This window comes from Colletes latitarsis, chromosome 8 (assembly GCF_051014445.1).
Source record: "Colletes latitarsis isolate SP2378_abdomen chromosome 8, iyColLati1, whole genome shotgun sequence".
Lineage (NCBI taxonomy): Eukaryota > Metazoa > Arthropoda > Insecta > Hymenoptera > Colletidae > Colletes > Colletes latitarsis.
The window spans coordinates 18,585,738-18,606,380 of record NC_135141.1 but is presented as its reverse complement, the minus strand read 5'-3'; the positions used below and the strand labels follow the sequence as shown (position 1 = coordinate 18,606,380).

Sequence of the window (20,643 nt, the reverse complement as noted above, 5' to 3'; positions counted from 1 at the left end):
ACGAAAAAAATAAAAAAGGAAATTTTAAATTTTAACGCTGTTACACGAGAATCCCCCTTAACCCTGAAGTGGATTATTAGTGCATTATGTTAATGTAGTTATTTAAAAATTTATGTAATCCTCCATTAATTTATTATATTTTAAATGCTTTAAAGGAAAGTTGATTTCCATTTACCAATTTGGTAAAAATCAACATTAAGGGGACAGTCTCATGTGAGACCTCAAAAAATCAATTCTTTTGTTCCATTTTTTGAAAGTATACATATATATTTAAGAATGTACTGTTAAATTTTGAGAGATAAATGTCAAGTATTGTTGGTTGTAGAACATTTTTTGTATAGCCCTCGTGGTAATTACATTTTGCCAATTTTCATCATAAATTAATATTTTGTTATGGGTGATAATAGGAAACCGACCGAATAAAAATCTTTTTGGTTCTTTTTGATTTAGTCAACCTTGAGAGCTGCCATCACCTATGCCAGTATTTAAACACATGTTTACTGTGGGCGTAATAAGAACATGAAAAGTCAATAAAAATGATTGAAAACTTTATTTTATATTCCCAAAGGATAGTTACGTAAATTGCGAAAAGAAATTATAGCGTTAGATGTAACATTTAATAGAAAAAAATTAATAAGGATGGTTAAATTTTGCAACGTACACATAAGACTGCCCCTATAAGTAAAATAATCCATTTGAGATAGAGAGTCCATTTTAAGGGTTAAATATGTTATTTCACCTTGCCTGGTCGTCGAATAACGTCGATAAAGTTGGTCATCGACGCGAGGGTTAAAAGCACGTAGCCCAATTCGCGAAACGTATCGTTGTCTTTTCTCGTACGACAAAACCAAATGCCAGCGTGAAATTTTGCGTAGGTTATGGACTGGCCGAGCTGGTACCTTTAAACGGTTAGCGCGCGTTCTCGAGGAAAGTGATGACAATCGGTACAATACTCGAGGTCCCCAGGAGAGGCCTGGGGCTCGTCCCTTATTCGAGGGTCCCGGATGAAGTGGTGCCTTCTCCGACTAGGGTACATCAACCTGGAGACACTCAGCGAAGGGTTGTAACATCGAAGGAACGGGTGGCGGCCGGTTTGCAAAGGGTAGCGGTTCCGGATCGCGAACAGAGGGGGATGCTGGTTCTTTTTGCAACTTTGTCCGGATATAGCGCGGATTCCGTGGATTCGGTTAAAATGCACGCTTCGTACCCGCGACTTGGCTCTTTTGTGCGCGCGTACGTTAAGTTCGAAATAGGAATTATGCGAGAAATGCGAGTCACGCGAGAACGACACCAGCAAGCAGTGAGAAAGAGAGATCGAGCGAGAGAGGCGCGTAGAGGGAGGAAATATTCGCGCTGCTCTTTGAAAAAAGTACTGCGCCTGGCGTTTCACGATACAGAAGGTTCTCCTTCTTGTTAGCTGAAAAACGGCGAAGGAATGCGGTCCCCGTTCGAAGATAAAAATCTTGGCGAATCCATTGGAAAGGTAGAATCGCGGACAGGGAGGAGGCGAACGATATCTACGTAGCGACAGCGAAGGCGATGCACTTGAATTAACTTACGGTGTATTTCTAGCACTCTCCGTTTAGCTCCGGAACGCCCGCGGTATGTTATATGCTGGCGAAGTCCACGAAATTTCGAGTCCCCTCTACGTGAATTTAACGCGCCGCGTTAACGACGCCGCATCGCGAATATTAACGTTTATTAATCGATGCTCGTCGATGGTACCGACGACCAGTTCGTACAAGGCGCGGCGTCTGCGAAAATCGAAACCCGAGAACTCTTCGCTCACGCGAGCAGTTTTCTAACGAAACATTTTTATTATTTACGTATCGTTACATTCGTAGTTCTACAGTTGAATGTAGAAAATAGTTTAATAATAGATTTCGAAGCGTGGTACGGACAACGCACCGGTGAAGGGTTGTCGTAATTGAAGGATTAAATGCAAAATATCGTTGGTTCGAAAGGCTTTCTTTTTTTTAATCGAGCGGTTTCGATCGCGTTACAGCGAGTGGACAAGTACGGCAGGAATGCTCGAACTGTATCCTTACGGTCCTCCTTGAAGAAAGCGTGTAGAGCGTGACACTCGACTCCGTCGAGGTGGTATCAGAATTCCAACGTCATTTCGAAGAGACAATGGGGACCGTCCTCCTAGCGAGTACTCGATAAATCGTCACACATATCCATGAGATACTGGCATCCCTTTCGAGGCAGTCCCTCATCAGCCCTTTAATCTCGGTATACACTGGCTAAGAGAGAGGAGGCGCGGTGGCTGGCTACTTTATACTCGGAGGCTACCTGGCTGCCTGAAAGGGGAGGTATTACGGGGTTACTAAAGTGTTGTATGGCCTCCCCAAGCCCCATAAGGATAGCCCTCAGGCACGCACCCCCGTTATCGTATGCGTATGCAGTTTTTTCGCTGGTGCGTGCGCGGGGCTCGCAGCCCTTATATGTGCAGTGAAGGTGAAGGGGGCATCGGGTAACACGGGCAGGCAGCCACCCAAACGACCGAAACCTGAATGCTCACCCAGGATCATCCTGGTATTCCTCTATGCTTTCTCTCTGCCCCTTGTTCTTACCTCTTCTTTCTCTCTTTCGATCCCGCGGAAAATTCGCGGTTTTTCACGCTTTGCCCTCATCCATACCTCGCGTTTACCGACGCACAGTGTCGCGATCAGAGGCACTAGCAGGACAAAATTCAGTTTTTATTTGCATTGATTAAAAAGAACGAATATACACATTTTTTTATTTATACACAATATACGCAAGTTTCAATTTAGATAGATTGACTTACTTTCGCGATACGTTTCCAATATAAATCTTTGACTTGGAATATTACGAAGAAGCTGTACAATTTATTTTAATAGTATTTGACTAGCTGTAAATAATAATGTTTAAACGTCCTGTCGCCATGTCTGTAAATTGCCCTATCTGATACAATGTTTGGAATCCTACAAGGTAAAACAGGTTTTATCGACATTAACGGCAGATAAATGTCGGTATTTCTATTATCTGGAGAGTACTTTATGTGGTGATTAATTTTTTACGAAATTAAGTCGTAAGTTTCGTCCGGCTAATTAGCCCGTAATCGCGACACCGCGCGACGCCGAGCAAGATTAATCGTCTTACGGTGTTAGGTGTAATTATAGTCGCGTAATTTGAGGGTGGATGGGGGAGTAAGGATCGAAGATGGAGCGAACGCGAGTCTCCGGTACGACAATGAGATACCGATCGACCGCGTGCGCAATTAAAACGAGAACCGAAAGGGTTTCGTGCAGGCTGGAATCCCGTTCCTGCGTCGGGAGGGGTGCATAAATCGCGCGAGTGCCGAATGTTCGGTGTTATTTCGCGTTCTATTCGGCCAGAGCTAGCCCCGTCCGGCTCGACAGACGGCACGGGCTTCCTATTTATACTGCGAAATTCCCGGAAGGAGAAGGCAGATAGCATCGAACCGGCATCGTATGAAAGAGGAATACCTATAATTTTCCCTCGATTCGTGGTTGTCGACTGCCGCCGGCGACTGCACGCACATCCGCATTCGATCAAGCCGTCCCCAAACTTCGTTCCTTCTTTCTCTGACACCGTGGTGTTTCGCTCCTCCTTCTTCTGACTGTGTCCCTCTTCGCGCGCCGGAAGTGCATACGTCGAATTTTCGACTCCGTGCCGCCTATGATCTCGTACTCCAATCGCTAGACCTTTTAAAATTCGTTTCGACGCGTGTTTTCGAGCTTTTGACGGAGAAGAGATTAGGACTGGATGATGATCGATGGGAGTGCAAATAAAATCAGTGACACCGTGACAGTTCTAGGAAGATAATATTTGCCTCGGTTGGAATCAGCGGTCGAGACGCCGGCCAGACAAGACAATGATAGATCAATCTAATTCGCCTGCTCCCAGACGCGCGTCACGAACGAGCTCGCGCGAATCCTCTTGATAATCTGGCCTCTCTCCCACCCTCCTGGCTCCATCCTCGTCCCGTCGAGAAGGTGGCCACGAACGCGACCATGACCAACGACAAATAACAACGCCGTTTGTTCTATCGGTTCGGACAGAGACGTTCTCGTCCCAATCAGCGCGAAAGGTCGCCGATAGTCGAACCCTGAACGTCGATCGTAAACACAGGAAGCGCAAGCACGACGATCCCATCGCGATCAGGGTGATATCGAACGGTCCTCTTCGACGCGACAACCGCGTCACGGTAAAACGGAGTTGCTCCCGACTTCTGATAAGGCAGAAACTGCTTCCCTGCTGTGGATAAAGCAGATCGAGCTACCTTGCACTGGATATATATTTTGCACTGGAGTCTATACTCGCGATGAATGAGAAAATTTCGATGTTTTCTTTTATAAATAATGAAAAGAGACGCGAGTTCAACGAGTTCGAGTTGTGTACGTAGGTTCACGGCGACGGTCGATAGAACAGAGTCGGAGGTTGACATTTTCGAAGCACGATAACGCGACGAACTCGGTAATTTATCGATGTCGATAAATCGTGGCGTAGAAAGGTGGGTAGAAGAATATATCGCGTTTCGAATTCGTTTCCTCGCAGATTTCGCGATTCGCGGTCGGTAACATCGTGTAACGCGGTGGTAGGCAAAGTCGCATGCGAGGGATATTTTTATCGATGCGGCGGCCACCACCATCGCCACCGCCACCGGACAAAAGGATAAACTAGAAGTAAAGAAGCGTCGTACGGTGCTGGGAGGCGGCGAGTGCTTAACCGTGGAACCGGTAGCCACCCATGAAGGCGGTTCCCTTTCTCTCTGGTCCTGTCCGTTTAACGTGGACTCATTCTCCTTTTTTCGATCTTTCTTTTCCTCAAGGTTGCCGGCGTCGGTGCCACGGAAAGAAAGAGTGGAGAGACAGCGAGAGTGCGGTAGCAATAGGAAGGCGACGCACAAGGGAGCAAGAGAGGATAAAAGGGACAAAGAGAGAGAAAGATAGGGCGGCCTTTTGCACCTCGACAACGCGGGTGAGCTTGTTAACCTGACGTCTCAATTTAAGCGGTCTCCGGCACGCAGGCAGGGTCGGCGCTAGCTCGGTAAATCGATGCGAGCCCGAAGAAACGGACCGCAAAACGAATCGGGAGGGACAAGAAAGAAGTAAACTGTTTGCTTTAACCGGCGCGATGCGTGCCGGGAGCGTGGAAATTTCACTTATACGATTGCAGAAGTTTCCCGGTTATTTGCCTCCCGGTCAGTGCGTACGAAAAGAAAAGAGGGAAAATTACGTCGAAAGAATAGAGAGAGGGGGTAAGATAAGGGAGACCGTAGCAAGGATTTTGGGAAAGATTGCGATGGTTGAGGAAGATCCTAGAGAAAGTAAGAGAGGAGGATGGGAGCCTTGGCTCATAATAGGAGAAGAGACCGGCGCCTCTCGCAGCATCACCACGTGGCATGCGGCCAACTACCGTCTTCTGATCAATATGCTTAAAGCTACCTCGCTTCTCTTTCTATCTTTCCCTCCGTCTTCCTTTCCGGCTGCTCTTATACCACCGACTGTCGCGAGAACCGCAGAAATTACCAGGCGCTTTCGATACGACCACGTTGCGATTGTTCTCGCGCAAACGGCGAAAAAATACGACGCCTGCTCGAAGCCCGGCTCGACCAGAGGTCCTCGCCTGGGCTCGTTAAAATGTCAAAGATCGAATGATCGAATCGCGTGAACGATCGTTTGGCACGGACACGATACACGCGAAAACTCATCGTGGATGCAATGACGAAACGGGAATTGTGTGTAGCAGGAAAGCGGAAGCGTCGCGGTACCACGCGTAAGCCACGTGGTGCCACTTGGGAGAGACACGAGACTCTCTTTCTCTTTCGTCTCGTTCCTTTTTCCTCCGAGACGTTGGAAAGAAGGAACGACCAGCGCACCGTGAACGGAAGGAAGGAAAATTATTCTCCCTCTCTCTCTCTCTGTCTCTATTTCCCGGATCGTCATCCGGCCCTGGAACGCTTGCGCGCTCGCGTGCACCGTCACGTTGTAAGTTTTTGCCAAGGTGATAGTCCTCGGCGAATAGGTGTGCACGCGTATCGAGGGATACCGATAGGAAGAAGAAATTGAAGAGGAACGCCGTGGATAGAATATATGCCTATCCACGTGGACGAGGAAAGCCGCGGCGCGCCTTCAAATGCAATATGTACAGGGTGTTCCTAGAATGCTGGTGTAACCCGTTACAACCGTGTTCTATCAATCGTATAAATTCCAAGTTGCGAGTGGCATGTTTCTAGCCAGAGAACAAAATTTATCGTATCACGGAACGATTTACAATTTGATCATTTCTAAGCATCAACGTCTTTAATTTAACCCTCTGCGGTTTACTGGCGCCGCTATGGCGACAAACGTAATACGTGCCATAGATTCAAGTTTCATTTACGTTAAGAAAAATTTAATTTTGGAAATATACGAATAAAATTTATATTACAGATATTTATACATTTTTGTGTGAAAAACGATATTCTTTGATTTTTAGTCACGTCACGAAATTGCATTTGGTATTGTTACTTGTTCGTATTCTTTCATTATTTATAATATCCCAACCTATGTATTTAACAGTATACTATTCATGGCATTGCCTTAAACATATTTAATAAATATTCCCCAATAGAATTAATTATAAATTTAGTGGTGTAATAATAATAAAAAACTTGTTCATATTAATAAAGTCTCTTTAAATGCAAAGGGTTGAAAGAACTTATTTACGAGTATTGCAACTGTAATTTTTTAGATTGAAAAATTTTTATTGAAAGATGATGTCCATGAAAAAATTCACCAAATTGCTGTTTTATATTTTTGTAAATTTAGTGGTGTTATAATTAGTAAAAAAATATTGTTCGTATTAATAAAGTCTCTCGGAATACAAAGGGTTAATTTATTTACGAGTACTGTAACTATAATTTTTTAGATTTAAAAAATTCGTATAGAAAGTTAATACCAATGAAAAGCCCCACCAAATTGCCGTTTTAGATTTTTGATAAAAAGTAACGGATCCCCAGACGCATTTTAATTTTTAATTTTGATATTTGCAACAACGGATCGTAACGATTTGAAGAGGTGATTGGATAATTGTTTTACGATTGTTCTTTCGTTAAAGGTTTTCGGAGCACCCTGTACAGGGGACCACCTATATAAAGTTATCGGGGAGTTTAGCCGGTCGTTGCAGTACGTATATCGTGGGTGGGTGGATGGTGTTTCGTTGGTCGGTGGTGGTGTTCGTGTGGTGGTGGCAGCGAGTGGTGGTGCTACTGCTGCTGCTGCTGCTGCTGCTGGCGGTGATGGTACGGCGGTGGTGGTATCGGTATTGGTAGTGGTGGTGGATGCCCCTCAGTGTCCGGCGCGCCTCCGACAAGCGTGCTTCGGTCGTTATAGGGATCCCTTGGCGTTTCGTCGTTATCGTGGATGATATCGGTGAGACGAGCTAGACAGAAAGGAGGAAGGGAACACTGGGGATCGAGAGTACAAGGAACGGGTAAAAAACTAGAAACCGTCGGTCGCGTAGTTCGTCGACGTGGCCCGGTGGATTCGCGAAAAACGCATCGGTTTGCTCGGCTGGATCGGATAGATCGAAGAAAGGATGCATGCGGGATCGATGTCCCTGAGGAGGCTCGTGCACACCAGGAACACACGCTCTTTCGGATCACAATTTGTTTTTTACGGACAACAAACCAAGTAGGAGTAAACTGTCGGTAGAGACCGACGAACCGATAGGAAAAACGTTTTTCCTATCCGCCGAAAGGGGATCCTCCTAAGGAACTCTGCGCCGGGTCGGATGCCCATCGTTACGTGTCCGGTCACGGCAGACTTTTAAATGGTGCATCATTCCGAAGATCTTAGTCGTAGTGAAACATTAGGTACGCGTAGAAAGTGTCCAAGGAAGTCGAGGAGACCTTAGTCGTCGATTGTCGAAATTGATCGCGGAAGAGTAGAAGAAAGAGCCGTACGGGGATCGCTGGAGAGGAATTAAGGTCGACAACCTGGTTCTTCGTCGTTAAAGTCGCTTCAAGGACGATCCAAGGAAATCCGTACGCGATCGCTTCGGACGTGACGAAGAACAAGAAGGAAGATACGAGGGTGACGATTCGGTGAAACGGTGGTAAGAGAAGCGGACGCGGATCTATCAGGAAAAGGAAAGGGAAGAAGAGAGAATAAAGTAATAGTTTGGCAGTGTAAGGGCCACGTACCTGTGGACGTGCAAGCAGTGAAAAGGATCGCGAATGGCCGAAAACACGAGCAGGGTGTACCCGGTTGTTACGGCGGTCCATCTTGCGGGTGAGATCGATCCTGAAACAGCGGCACCGGGTAGTTGGTAATGGGGGGTTTTGGCGAGAATGCCTTTTCCCTGTCGTCGTGCTCGTCATCGCCGTTGTCGTCGCCGCTCTACGAGATTCTCGCCCTCTCAACAGGTTCCGCTCGTCGCCGTCGTCGACGTCGTAGCCGTTTGTCGCCGTGCCGCAGGTCAGAGGCAAGGACACCTTGCACGGACGCTCAGCAGGTTGACTTCGTACGAAATAGTATCGCGCTCGCAACGGTCGGTCTTTTCTTTAACCCGAACGGTACCGGTAGAGTTAGTAGAAACGAGCGCGATCGAGTCGGTGGTTGTTGCCGATCGAGAAAAACGGAGGATAGGCTCGTTAAAGCGGAAGATCGTAAAGGAGGAAGGAGTAGCAGTAGTGGTAGTAGTAGTAGTAGAGGAAGGAGGAGGTGGTGGTGGGGGAGGAGGAGGTGACTCGCCGCCGAGATGCACCAGGTGCCGTACAGAGCGGGACTCACCTCAAACGCAGGTCGAAACGAGAGGCTCTGGGAAAAGACTGCAACCTGTCGAGCGTCGCCGCTCGATCCTCCTCCGATCGATACGAGTCAATCGTGTCGAGATCAACGATCTCACCTGGCCTCCTCCTTTCGCATCGTCTACAGGTGCAGAGGAACGTCGTTGGTACCGTCGAATGTGCTCCTGATAGGATTGGCGCTTTGTTGTTTGACGTTCTCGCCGGTTCAACCGCGTCAGAACCATCATCAGACTTGCCCGGGTTGCCCGCATCAGCAGCAACAGCATCAGCACATCCACGAGACGCATCGGGGCGGTGGTTCGAAGGACAACGCCGCGCCCACTCCGGACGATCTCAGGCTGGAGGCCATCAAGCATCAAATACTCACCAAACTCGGCCTCAGAACGCGACCAGACGTTAACAGAACTCTGGCTACGGTACCCAGGCACCTGGCCCTCGAGACTCTCTACAGAGCCGAGGCGCAGTCCACTCAGTATCCCGAAAGATCGAGGAACGACCACGAGACCGAATACTCCGGGGAATTTCTCTACGGCGGCGACGAGTATTCCTACAGGAACCTTGACCAACAGCCCGAGACCGCTACCGAAGATAACGAGAGGCTCGATTACGGGAACCACGAGAGCCAGGAAGCGCACGAGGAGATGGACGATTTCTACGCGAGGACCTCCGAGATTATTACCTTTGCCGAGCCCGGTGAGTCTCTTATTTACATTTCAACGATAACGCGTCCCTAAACAACGCTAGAAACTAAATTGTAAAACGAGGAACAGCTCAGAGTGTACGGGACCACGTTGTGCGAATCACGTGCAATAACATAGGGATGAACGAACTGCTCGAACGTTGGGGGTGTAAACGAACTTTTCGTGCGTAGGTGGGAACGACGAGTGTTTTAGGTCGTAGCGACTGTTTGTATTAGGAATTCCTTTTTCCGGCTAAACACACGTTTCGATAGTCGTAACAATATTTTCTTTTAATCAGTTTTCTATTATTCGAACCGTTTTCCTATTAATAACGGTCTAAAAAATCATGTCACCCGAACAAAACGGTGGTCGTGCGTCCCTGTTTTCGGTGCGTAAACGTGTGTCAATCAGCGTCTCGTTGCCCGTGGCTTTAACGATATTGAATGAGTTACTACGCTCGCGATAAAATCGCGTAGTATAATTGACCGTTAATGCCGGCGCCACGTCGCGTAATAGCCGCTAGACGTCCAGAGTTTTATTTTTATTTCACTGCTCCGTACCGATTGAAACGGAAATAAAAATTGGCCGACTACGCGTGGTGGCTGGCGGAGCGGTTATCGATTCGAATATCGACGAGCGGTGCGGAGCAGAAATTTCATCGTTCTCGGCGTTGGTAAAAGTTTTTACCGGGACGAAATTCGATCGATGGAAAGGAGCTTCGAGGGAAAGGCGTGGTTGTTGGCGCGTTGCAAAATTGAAATCTACTCGATTAATATACCAACCCCGGATATTCGTCGGGGCGAGTAACTTCCACGGTGGCAAATTAGACTAGGACGATCGACGAAAACTTTTTTCACCCCCCCTCGAGAAAACTTTTTCGAGAGTTAGGGTTCGCGTTCGTCGTCTCGGCGTTGACGCGTACGGAACGTTTGACGGTAAATAACGGAACGGATTTCAAATGATCCCCGGGAAGGGTAACGGTTGCTGAAACGCGCGAAAAAATTTTCGTAAACAAGGGTTCCACGAAAACAGAGGGGCCGTGAACGTGCACGCGTTTATCGATACCTAGGCTCTCCAAGTGGCAAGACGAGTGCACGCCTCGGGTCTCTGGTATAGAATGGTCGATCGCGTCGGTCGTTAGCGGTCTAATACAATAAGTACCGTGTACGATCCAATTTTCGTCTAACCCTGTTAGTACGTTGCACACAGAGACCCGTACCTCGATAAGAAATTAATAAAATGGGCGGTAATAGCACGATACGTGATACAATTTCTTATACAAAAAAAAAAACAGAATTTTTACGATCGGTTGTGTAGTTTTCGGGGTAAATGACTTCGAACGTAAAACTCTGAAATTGCGGATTTAATCGAGCATAAATAAGGTTAACACAATCAATTAATATCGTGACCTTAACATACGTTTTTCAACGTACGATATTATGAGGTACACGTTTTACGAGCTAATAATACAGAGCTCGTGAGAATAATTTTACAACCGCGGAAAATGTGTGTTACATTGTCATAAATAGACAATCTTTATGCAAATTCATATTTTTATTAGATGCTCTGGATGTCAAGTGTCACAAACACGAGGCTACTCACTCGTCATCAAGTTTTGTATATTACCACTAGAACGACCGACACTTATAGTTTGTTTATTTGTACCAAAGAAATTAAAACGAGAGATACTTGAAGAAACGTATAATGCAATGGAAATAAATGTTTATTCATTCTCTTTTAGAAAACTATGGTAAATTTTTTACAATTTTTATTAAAAGTTACGAATTTGTCATTTTGATCATTTCGGTGATGCTAGTGTTAAAATCAACGTATTTTTACATTCACGAATTATTCGTAAAACAAATTCTTTTTCGTGGCCATTCCTTGTACGAACAAATTTAAACAAAATTAAATAGTGGTCGAAAAATTATTCAAAATTGAATCGTACGTCAAGGGGTTAATAGAATTAATGAAATGGGAGCTTTATAGAGGGTTGTCTCAACCTTCAACACTTAACGGACGAGTCACGTAAATTTACGTTTTTCCATTCCAACTTCCTAGGACGGGCCACGTAGACTTACGTCTCTTATTTTTATTTCTATTGTGTTGCGTTAGTTTTTCATTTTTATTTATTTACAACGCAGCGTAATAAAAATTATGCATGAATACTATACTATGTATAAAGTTTCACAAACGTACTCAACGTTATTCAACGTAAAGAGATATTTGTTTATATTTAAATAGATCAGGAACGATTGTATTCGTTCAATATCTACAACTGGATTCTTTAAGAATCACAGTCTGGTCATAAATAAATTTAAATGTGTCTCGTCGATTCTTTTAGTACATTTAAATTAAATAACAGCGTGAGAGTGCGAACAATTTCTGTTATGTTTATGCATGTATACTATACACATTTGTTTATATTTAACTACGGAACGTTTATATTCGTTCAATATCTACAACCGACCCAGACCTAACCTTAGTCTAGTCATAAATTAATTTTAAATCTCGTTTCTTTATTACATTAACAAGAATCGTCTCGCGCGAAGTAACGTCGTACCCCGAGTTACCTTTCGCGGCGGAAGCAACGTGTACCACGATTATTTCCTGGCCACCCCGTATACACAAGTTTTACGTTAGGTATCGATCCTACTTTTTGACTTCTCGTTGGATGCATATCGACTGCCACGTCACTCGCGTGCACGCGCTCCGTTTATTAATTTCGTCGGTGTACGCGTCGACGATCGAGTTTTCGGGGCGAAACGTAAACGGGCGCAAAGGAACACGTGGTTCGCGGGTTTCCGAAAAAAAAGGTTCCCCCCTCGCCCTCTCGGTGATTCTCTCCTCGTTGCGAATTGGCGCGGGTGCGCGGAGACGGTGGGGGTGGCGTACAACGAAAGGAACGTCACGGATGACACCTTGGTTCGCATGCATGCGTGGCCACACGCCTGGAGCCACGTGGCTCGCAGTCATGGGTGTCGCGCCACGGCGGTCTATAGTTCTCGTTCCGTAGTTCAGTAACTTTAAGTTTAACAATAAGGGTAATAGAGCCGCGGCCGGAGATAGAAGCGGTAACGTTGGCGAGCGTTTACGACCGTGCATTACGGTATGCTAGTACGGTAACGTTCGCCGTCGGTTAAATTAACGAGCTGCTGTTGCAAAGCGTTTTGTCGTTCCTACTCGTTCGATCCCCTCCCTTCCCCTCATTTCCTCGTCTACCTGCGTTTACACGCTGACCACCGGACTCTCATGCTTTCGCGATCGCGGGGACAGACCTCCTTCCCGGCAAAGAAACCGCGCACGTTCACCAGTGTCGTTCCCTCTTACTTCGAGAAAATCGGCGAACGGGATTGCCGGAGTGATTCATTCCGATCGTTTCTCTTCCAATGGTAAACTAAAACAAGCTTTCGAAAAACTATACGAGTCTATCAGTTTTCGATTGAAATACCACTGGTTCCTCGAACAGAAAATCACATTTTCGTTATGAGCAAATTTTCCTATTACGCGAACGATTTATTTCGATCATCAAAGCAAAATAGGAAACTGTTAAGTACGCTGTATCTCGCGTTCGCTGCAAAGGGTTAACGTTTACTTTTTCTTTTCGCTCGATGGCGCGCGAGGAACGCGGAAAAATCGGTCGATCGACCGTCGAGCATTTCGCGGCGACGAATTCGTGGTCGTCGGCCTGAGCATCGTATCGGAGAGCGTATCGTAATGCGGCGTGCGTGATACTTTAACGTCAATGTCGCCGTCCCTATAGATAGCCGGTGAACACGTCATTCTTTTTGAAGAAACTAAAGAAACTATAAACCACCATCGTCTCTTTAGTATCGACCCGTTCCCTCCGGGGGGTGAAACTTTTTGTTCCATATTTTTCTTTTTTTTCGAGACACAAAAATTCCCGCCTGCATCGTCCATCAGCGTTCGTTTCGCGAGGATCGCACGCGCTCGAACGTATCCACACGAAATCGATGGGCGAGCCTGAGGAGGCGATCGGATTCGAATAATGGTGCATCAACGTCTCGTAATTTTTCGAGCAAAAGTAGCGTAGACGCGCTGTCGCGTCGTAAATTTACAACGATCGAGCGTAACTGCGTTTCAGATTCTCGCTCGACGAGTTCTCCTATACGCGCGTGCGCGTAGTATAATTAGATTTTCGTTTGCGCGATAGACGAATTCGCGATACGATTCTCTCAACGTAGAGCGACGAAAAATGTTTACGTTTACTGCGTATCGGCTCTAACCAACGTACTACGCCCGGTCGCGTGGAGTTTCGTTAACGAGTTTTCTAATGACGTCCACGACGAGTAAAACCATCGTTGGAAACAACTTTATAGCCTATTGCCGGTTTGTTTCGATGTCTCTTCCTTTGATTTATTGCTGATCGCGTCGATTTTCGAACAATAAATTAACGAATGGCTGCCAGGGATTATCGGTGTTTCTTGGATGCTTCGATCACTTGAAATATCCTAAATAAATTTGTACATTGTCACTCGGATAGGAAATACGTACCACGCGTAAACGATTCGACAGAAAAGCGCTAAATTACTACTACGTTCGCTTTGTTTTCTCTTCCCCGGATTGACAGGAATAACGAAGTTAAGTTGTCGCCTCTAAATCAAGGATTCCTCTCCACGTGAAGAGGAAACAATGAACGGTACTGTTTCCGGGCTCGCTGGAAACGTATCGCTTCCATTGATTTCTCCCGACGTTTCAAGGACTCGAACGGCTCGATTTAATCAATTGTTAATCTTCACGTTAAGGATAAATTTCAAAGAATAAATTCGCGATAACGAGAAGAGATTCGAAAAAAATGCGTTAAGATCGCTGAAATTTGTTAAATATGGACGTTGTACGTACTCGATGAGCATGATGAAAGAGAAAGACGCGTCTATAATTTTCTTCTTCGTGCGTCAAAGCGTATAAAAAGAAGAAGAATTGCTGTCAAACGTTGACGCGGTGAAAATAATTGCAGACGCATTTATGTGTTTAGGGTTGTTAGATCTCGATATTTGGCTGTCGCTTCGAGGCAAAGAACTAGCAAACTTCTTGACTTTAATGAGTTAAGTAAATATAGGGGTGCATAGCTTGTATCATTGTCTTCTTCTATAGAAGGTGGAAGAGCTAGATGATAATTTTTCTGTTGAAATGGCGTTAATCAAGTTTTATTGATCTTGAAAAATGTGTACAGTGCACTTTAAATGACCCAATGGTTGCGTAGCTTGCACCATGGCCTTCTCTTTGGTTTCATGATGCTCTCAGGAACCCATAGAGGGTGGAAGAGCGACATGAGACTCTAAATGATAATTTTTCTGTTGAAATGGCGTTAAATAAATTTGATTCATATTGAAAAATGCGTACAGTGCACTTTAAGTGAATCAATGGTTGCGTAACTCGCACCATGGTCTTCTTTTTGTTCCATGATTCTCTCATGGGACCATAGAGGGTGGAAGAGCAACACGAGACTCTAAATGATAATTTTTCTGTTGAAACGCTAGTTAAGTTTTATTTATCTTGAGAAATGTGCCCAGTGCATCTTAAATGACCCAATGGTTCCGTAGCTTGCACCATGGCCTTCTCTTTCGTTCTATGATGCTCTCAGAAACTCATAGAAGGCGGAAGAGCTAGATGACACTCCAAACAATGATTCGATAGCCTCTATTTCTCTGTTGAAACGCCAATTAAGTTTTATTCACCTTGAAAAATGTGTACAATGCACTTTAAATGAATCAATGGTTGCGTAGCTTGCACCATGGTTTTCTTTTCGTTCCATGATGATCTCAGGGACCCATAAAGGGTGGAAGAGGTACACGAGACTCTAAATGATGACTCGATAGCCTCTATTTTTCCGTTGAAACGGCGTTAATCGAGTTTTATCGGCGTTGAAAAATGTGCCTAGCGCGCCTTAAATGACCCAATGGTCGACCAGCGACGAATTCAACCAGAAGGTTTATTCGCGCGTAGAGTGGCGACCGGATGTTCAAAGAGAGCAGCGACGATAGCGTATAGCGGGACCTCTGTAGGTGATCCGTGAAGCTAAGCGACTAAGTTGCATTTAAAAAGTTACCCGAAGAGGCAGGCGAGCCTCCCTAGTAGCACTTGGAATCGATAGGAAGCGTTTCCATTCAAATAAACGGGCGGAGAAAAATGTAACCAACGAGTCTTCCGGTGACAGGAGGGCGACAGCTACACCAAACACGGGAATATCGGATTTTACAACCCGTGAGTAATGATCCCGTGTAAAAACAACGTTTATATTCTCACCGCCCATCGACGGGAGCCATTTCACAGCGCTTCGACTATAAGACCCCCATAAGAATTTATGCGTCTCAACAGCCGTCGACAGCGCGCCACCAGTCGCGTATCATTTCGCCAGCCGTCAAGGACGAATACGAAATCTCCGCAGACGACGATGAAGACGATAACGACGACGACGACGGCACGACGCCGACGATTGCGCCAAAGAAAAGAAAGTTGGAAAAAAGAGACGTAACAAGTAACGGCGTAGAGAGGGTCGCGTTCCTGTCGAAGAGGATCCATCGATACGTTATCAAGAGAAAGAAGAAAATTAACTGGTGGGGGGGGGGGGGGAAGAAAGGGAAAAAAGATTTCTCTCTCCCCCCCCCCCCGCTCTCTCTCTTCAGGAGGTTAAGTTCGCGACACAGCAATTCTCACCGTTTTCGCGTCCAATTGGTCGTTACTTAAGGGCCAACCAAAGTCGCTCGACGCTCCGTCGTCGTTTCCTCCGCCTTCCGACTTCTTTTTTTTCCACCCTCGTCGCCCCTTTTCATCCCTCTTCTCCTCGCGGAGGCCATCACTACGGGCCATTCTATCGGCATTGCCCGAACGATGCCGATGCTGTAAGCTTGCAGTCATAATTTCGGCGGTTTATTGTGCCTCGAGTTTTTCATGTTCAAGAGGAAACCATTACTCCTGTCAGGGGAATTGCACAGTGTATTACCAGTCGCGCCTGGAAACAGACGACCAGCTCGCTGGTCCGCATGGCTGGCGGCCCCACGCAACGTGCTGCCAAGAATCATTTGCCCCGGTTAATTAGTTACATCCGCGCGCGTGCCTCTTTCTCACCCTCCACGCCACCACCGGGAAATCAAGTTCAATACACACTCGTTAATATTTTATCCATTACATACTTTGATATTCCATTCATTAAGGGTTCATTGCTAGACTGTCATTTTTTGTGATTTTTTTTTCAATGGTAGGTACACTGTTTTGTACTGAAATTTTTTAGATATATTTATTCATCTTATAAGCATTCACCGAATTTTTTCATAAAAAAATATTGAGAATTGTAGAAGTTATAAGAAAATTCTTGTTTAAATGCGTTTTTTTAAACTGACTTCCATGATATTTCAAGAACTAGAAGACAGATTGAAGACCGATTGACTTCAAATTTGAAGAGAATATTCTACAGACACGCCTTTATCGCTGGGATTAGGGGTTATTGCTGTCTAGACTAATTTTTTCGGCCTTTTATGTGATTTTTTTTTTTCAAGGATAGGTAGGCTGTTTTGTACTGAAATTTTTCAGATATATTTATTCATTTTATAAGCATGTACAGTATTTTTTTTCATCAAAAGATATTAAAAATTGAGAGATTTATAACTTCTTGTTTAATAATTCTGAAAAAGGTGCTCCACTGGCTTCCACAGAAGAGGCTAAAGTATCTTTATTAGAAAGAGTGTAGTTATAGCAGGAACTAGGGAGAAGTCAAAATCCTGATAAATAAAGGAATGACGGCACTTCAAGTTTCGAAATTCTATTTCTCAACCTTTCTTTTGTTTCGTTATAAGATGTCAAGTTTCACAATCATAAGGCAACTCACTCGTCATCAAGTCTTATGTATTAAAATCAACACATTTTTACATTTATGAAGTATTCATAAAACAAATCTATTATTTTTCGTGGCCATTTCTTCTAGGAACAAATTTAAACAAAATTAAATAGTATAGGTTTGACAAAGTATTTGAAATGAAATCGTACGTCAAGGGGTTAAAAAAGATAGTAAACCTCAATATTTTTGAAAATCTCTAGTTTCAGCGATAAAGACGTGTCTGCTGAATATTCTCTCCAAATTCGAAGTCAATCGGTCTGCTAAATCTTGAAATATCATGGAAGTTAGTTTAACTGCATTTTTTTAAATAAAATGTTATAATTCCCTCAATTTTTAATATTTTTTTATGAAAAAAATACTATAGATACTTATAAGGCGAATAAATACATCTGAAAAATCTCAACATAAAACAGCCTACCTATCATAAAAAAAAATCACAAGAAAGGCCGAAAAAATGATCAGTTTAGACAGTAATATTCCTTTAAATTCGAGCTTGTAATTACTTAGTCTAGTGATTCAAGCATCACAATACTCGTGTTTTATAATTCAAGTAACACGTTATTTTATACGCCTCTGTAGAATCTCCGACAAGGAAGAAAAAACATAGCCAGTCTAGGGCTGGGAAGCATCGAACGGTTTTGTTTATTGTTCGACTCGAGTATTTTCTTGCTCGAATTCAACATGGCGCTGCGTCTCTTTCGCCTCTCGTTCTCTTTCAGTCTTCTCTCAGACACGCTCGCCCGTCAGAAACTTTTCTACGAAAGTTCCGATCGGATATTAATGTCGAGCGACCTTCTGAATATTTTATCCCCTCGGTTGTTGAAACTGAGGGAATCGATTCTGTTTCTTAAACATCTCTTCGTTGCAGTTACGGAGGACTTGGACGATTTCTTTTCCCCACCCTTTCTTTTCCCTCCCTTATTGTTAATTGTTTTGCAACGTGGACGCGATCTATTCGCGTAGGAACTTCGAAACGACGAGATGCCGTTCGAACGATCGACCGATAAATCCAATAAAACGTTTTATGGCTTTGGGGAATTTTGTCAGCGCGAGACGCGTTGATATCTTTAATTGTATATCGAAATATCCGATAAACGACTTTACGGGCATCCGTGAATGCTTTACACTTCCGTCAGCGATTAGGTTAGTTTGTTTCGCAATGTTTCGCTATTCCCTAATGCAATGTTTCTTGAAATTCAGCTTATCCCGAAATTCCTTAATGATACGAAATTTTTGACGCACTTCTTACGATAGAATTAAATTCTCATTTTCTTGATATAATCTCAAACTCTTTTTTAAAAAAACGTGTGCGTGTTTAGACAATTTCGATTCGATTTAAATAGTTTTATATCTTTTAACTTAAATTTATTTTATTTTGTATAATAAACTGCACTGGCATAAATATAAATAACGTTAGTGGACTCACACGAGTCTCTGATAGTTAATTTATTGAATAGTAGGAAAAAAATATTTTTTACTCAACTTCCAGGTTAAGTTGTATTAATTACAACAGAAAACCTTATAAAATTTTCTATTTTTTACTACTTTTTACAGAAACGGAGTGATAAATTATGAATATTATTTTAGAAAATATTCATAAAATTATGAAACTAATTGTACAAATCTAAATTTAATGAGACGGACTATGGATTTACGCTTCGAGTTGTAATAATTATTACTTTTGGATGTAATTTATACCATCCATCAATGTTCGAGACTTTTAAGTTATTTTCTAAATTTACATATTATTCCTCAAACATTAATAATGAATGCTATTTATTTCTGAAACCGTAATCATTTTATATAAATGATGCTAATACTTGTACTTAATACAAAATTATGTCAATTACTATAAACTATGAAAGATTAAGGATGCCAAAAGCGCGTATGCTTTTCGTCGAAGCACTTCAATAAATTAATATTTCTCTATTATAAAAATCTGTGCTTTACACGTGCGTAAATAAATCGAAGGTAGGTTTCAATTTCATTTTTTGTTTATACGTACTTTCATACGCACTTATACATTAATTTCGTAATATATACATATATACTTTTCGATTTTTCCAATAAATAAGTTAACAATAGTAAGAATCTTGGTCAGAAAGTTCCGTTAATATAAATAAAATCTTACGAGAAGCATGTTTTTTACTTCATTATACATATAATAAGTAGACCGCCGATCTTTATGCAAATTCATATTTTTCTTAATAAAATTAATAAATATAATAATTCGTATCTTATTTTAAGTATTTCTTATATTGTTGCATATTAAGTGCATGCTGTAGTTTTTTGAGAATTAAAATTTTCTATAAATGCATAAAAATCCGCAGTCCAATAACAAGCTTAATTTTTTTTCTAAGAATTCGCGGACACCATGTTTGAGAATCGCTGCCAGAGTGCATCTAGTGCTGTATTTGTTTAGAGTTTTACTTACACGATCAACATAAATAAAATCGTAGAATCTTGTAAAGCATATTACAAGACGTGCAAATGTTTTTATTAAAAAATTTACGTGGGTTCCAAACACTTGTGTCCTTTATATTTTTGAATTAACATATGTCGTTAGCAGTATACATAAAGTGAATGTTATTATTTTAGTGCACATCAGTGAATATTATCGCAAATATAATGAGATTAAGAAAAAGTTTCTTAGCAGCAAGCAGATTGGTTTCACGACTGTTTTATCATTGTATTTAAAGATCGAATTGAACATGATTACAAGTAGTGTACCAACCTTAGAAAACACCTCATATAGCTGATGTTTTAACAACAATATAATTTGAAACACTCCTTTTTCCAAACAATTAGATATACTATTTTTATTTATTCCGTCTGTGAGTGAATTAAAAAAGATTCTAACTACACATATCGATAAATTGTGCACGAATCGAATGCATGTCGACGATAACGTGTTCGATACAGAGCGTATTTAATTTGATCAGAGAAACGCTACGGGTGCCTTGAGATATTACATAAGGCAAGTCACCCTTTAGTATCGAAATTTAGTTCGTTTGAATGATTCTGCACGGGTACGGCTGATATCGATTTACCTCAGAATATTTTCTGTCTTCGAGAAAAGTTTCATTTGCCGCTTATTATGCTTTCCTCGCTTCTCTTTTTTTACGAACAACGCGTACGCGCTTTCGTGCCTACCGATTCGAAGGGAAATCGCTGCGGAACGATTCGAATCGCGCGAGCTACTAAGGCGCTAACGAAAGACGAACAGGAGAATAGAAAAAAACTATGGTAAAACTAAAAAACGAAGGAAAGGAAATTGGAAATAAGCGTCGTGAGCGATACGTAACGTGTAATAAACAGGGGATCGT

The 20,643-nt window shown here is 43.2% G+C and overlaps 1 protein-coding gene across 1 annotated transcript in view; it reads left to right on the top strand.

Moving 5' to 3' along the window:
• The first annotated feature begins 8,706 nt into the window (after positions 1-8,706).
• Positions 8,707-20,643, top strand: part of Actbeta (inhibin subunit beta) — a 53,334-nt gene continuing 41,397 nt past the window's right edge. Inside the window, exon 1 of the mRNA XM_076770588.1 lies at positions 8,707-9,475. Within this exon, the coding sequence (XP_076626703.1) occupies positions 8,734-9,475 (742 nt within the window). The 5' untranslated portion in view covers positions 8,707-8,733. The remainder of the gene's footprint in view (positions 9,476-20,643) is intronic.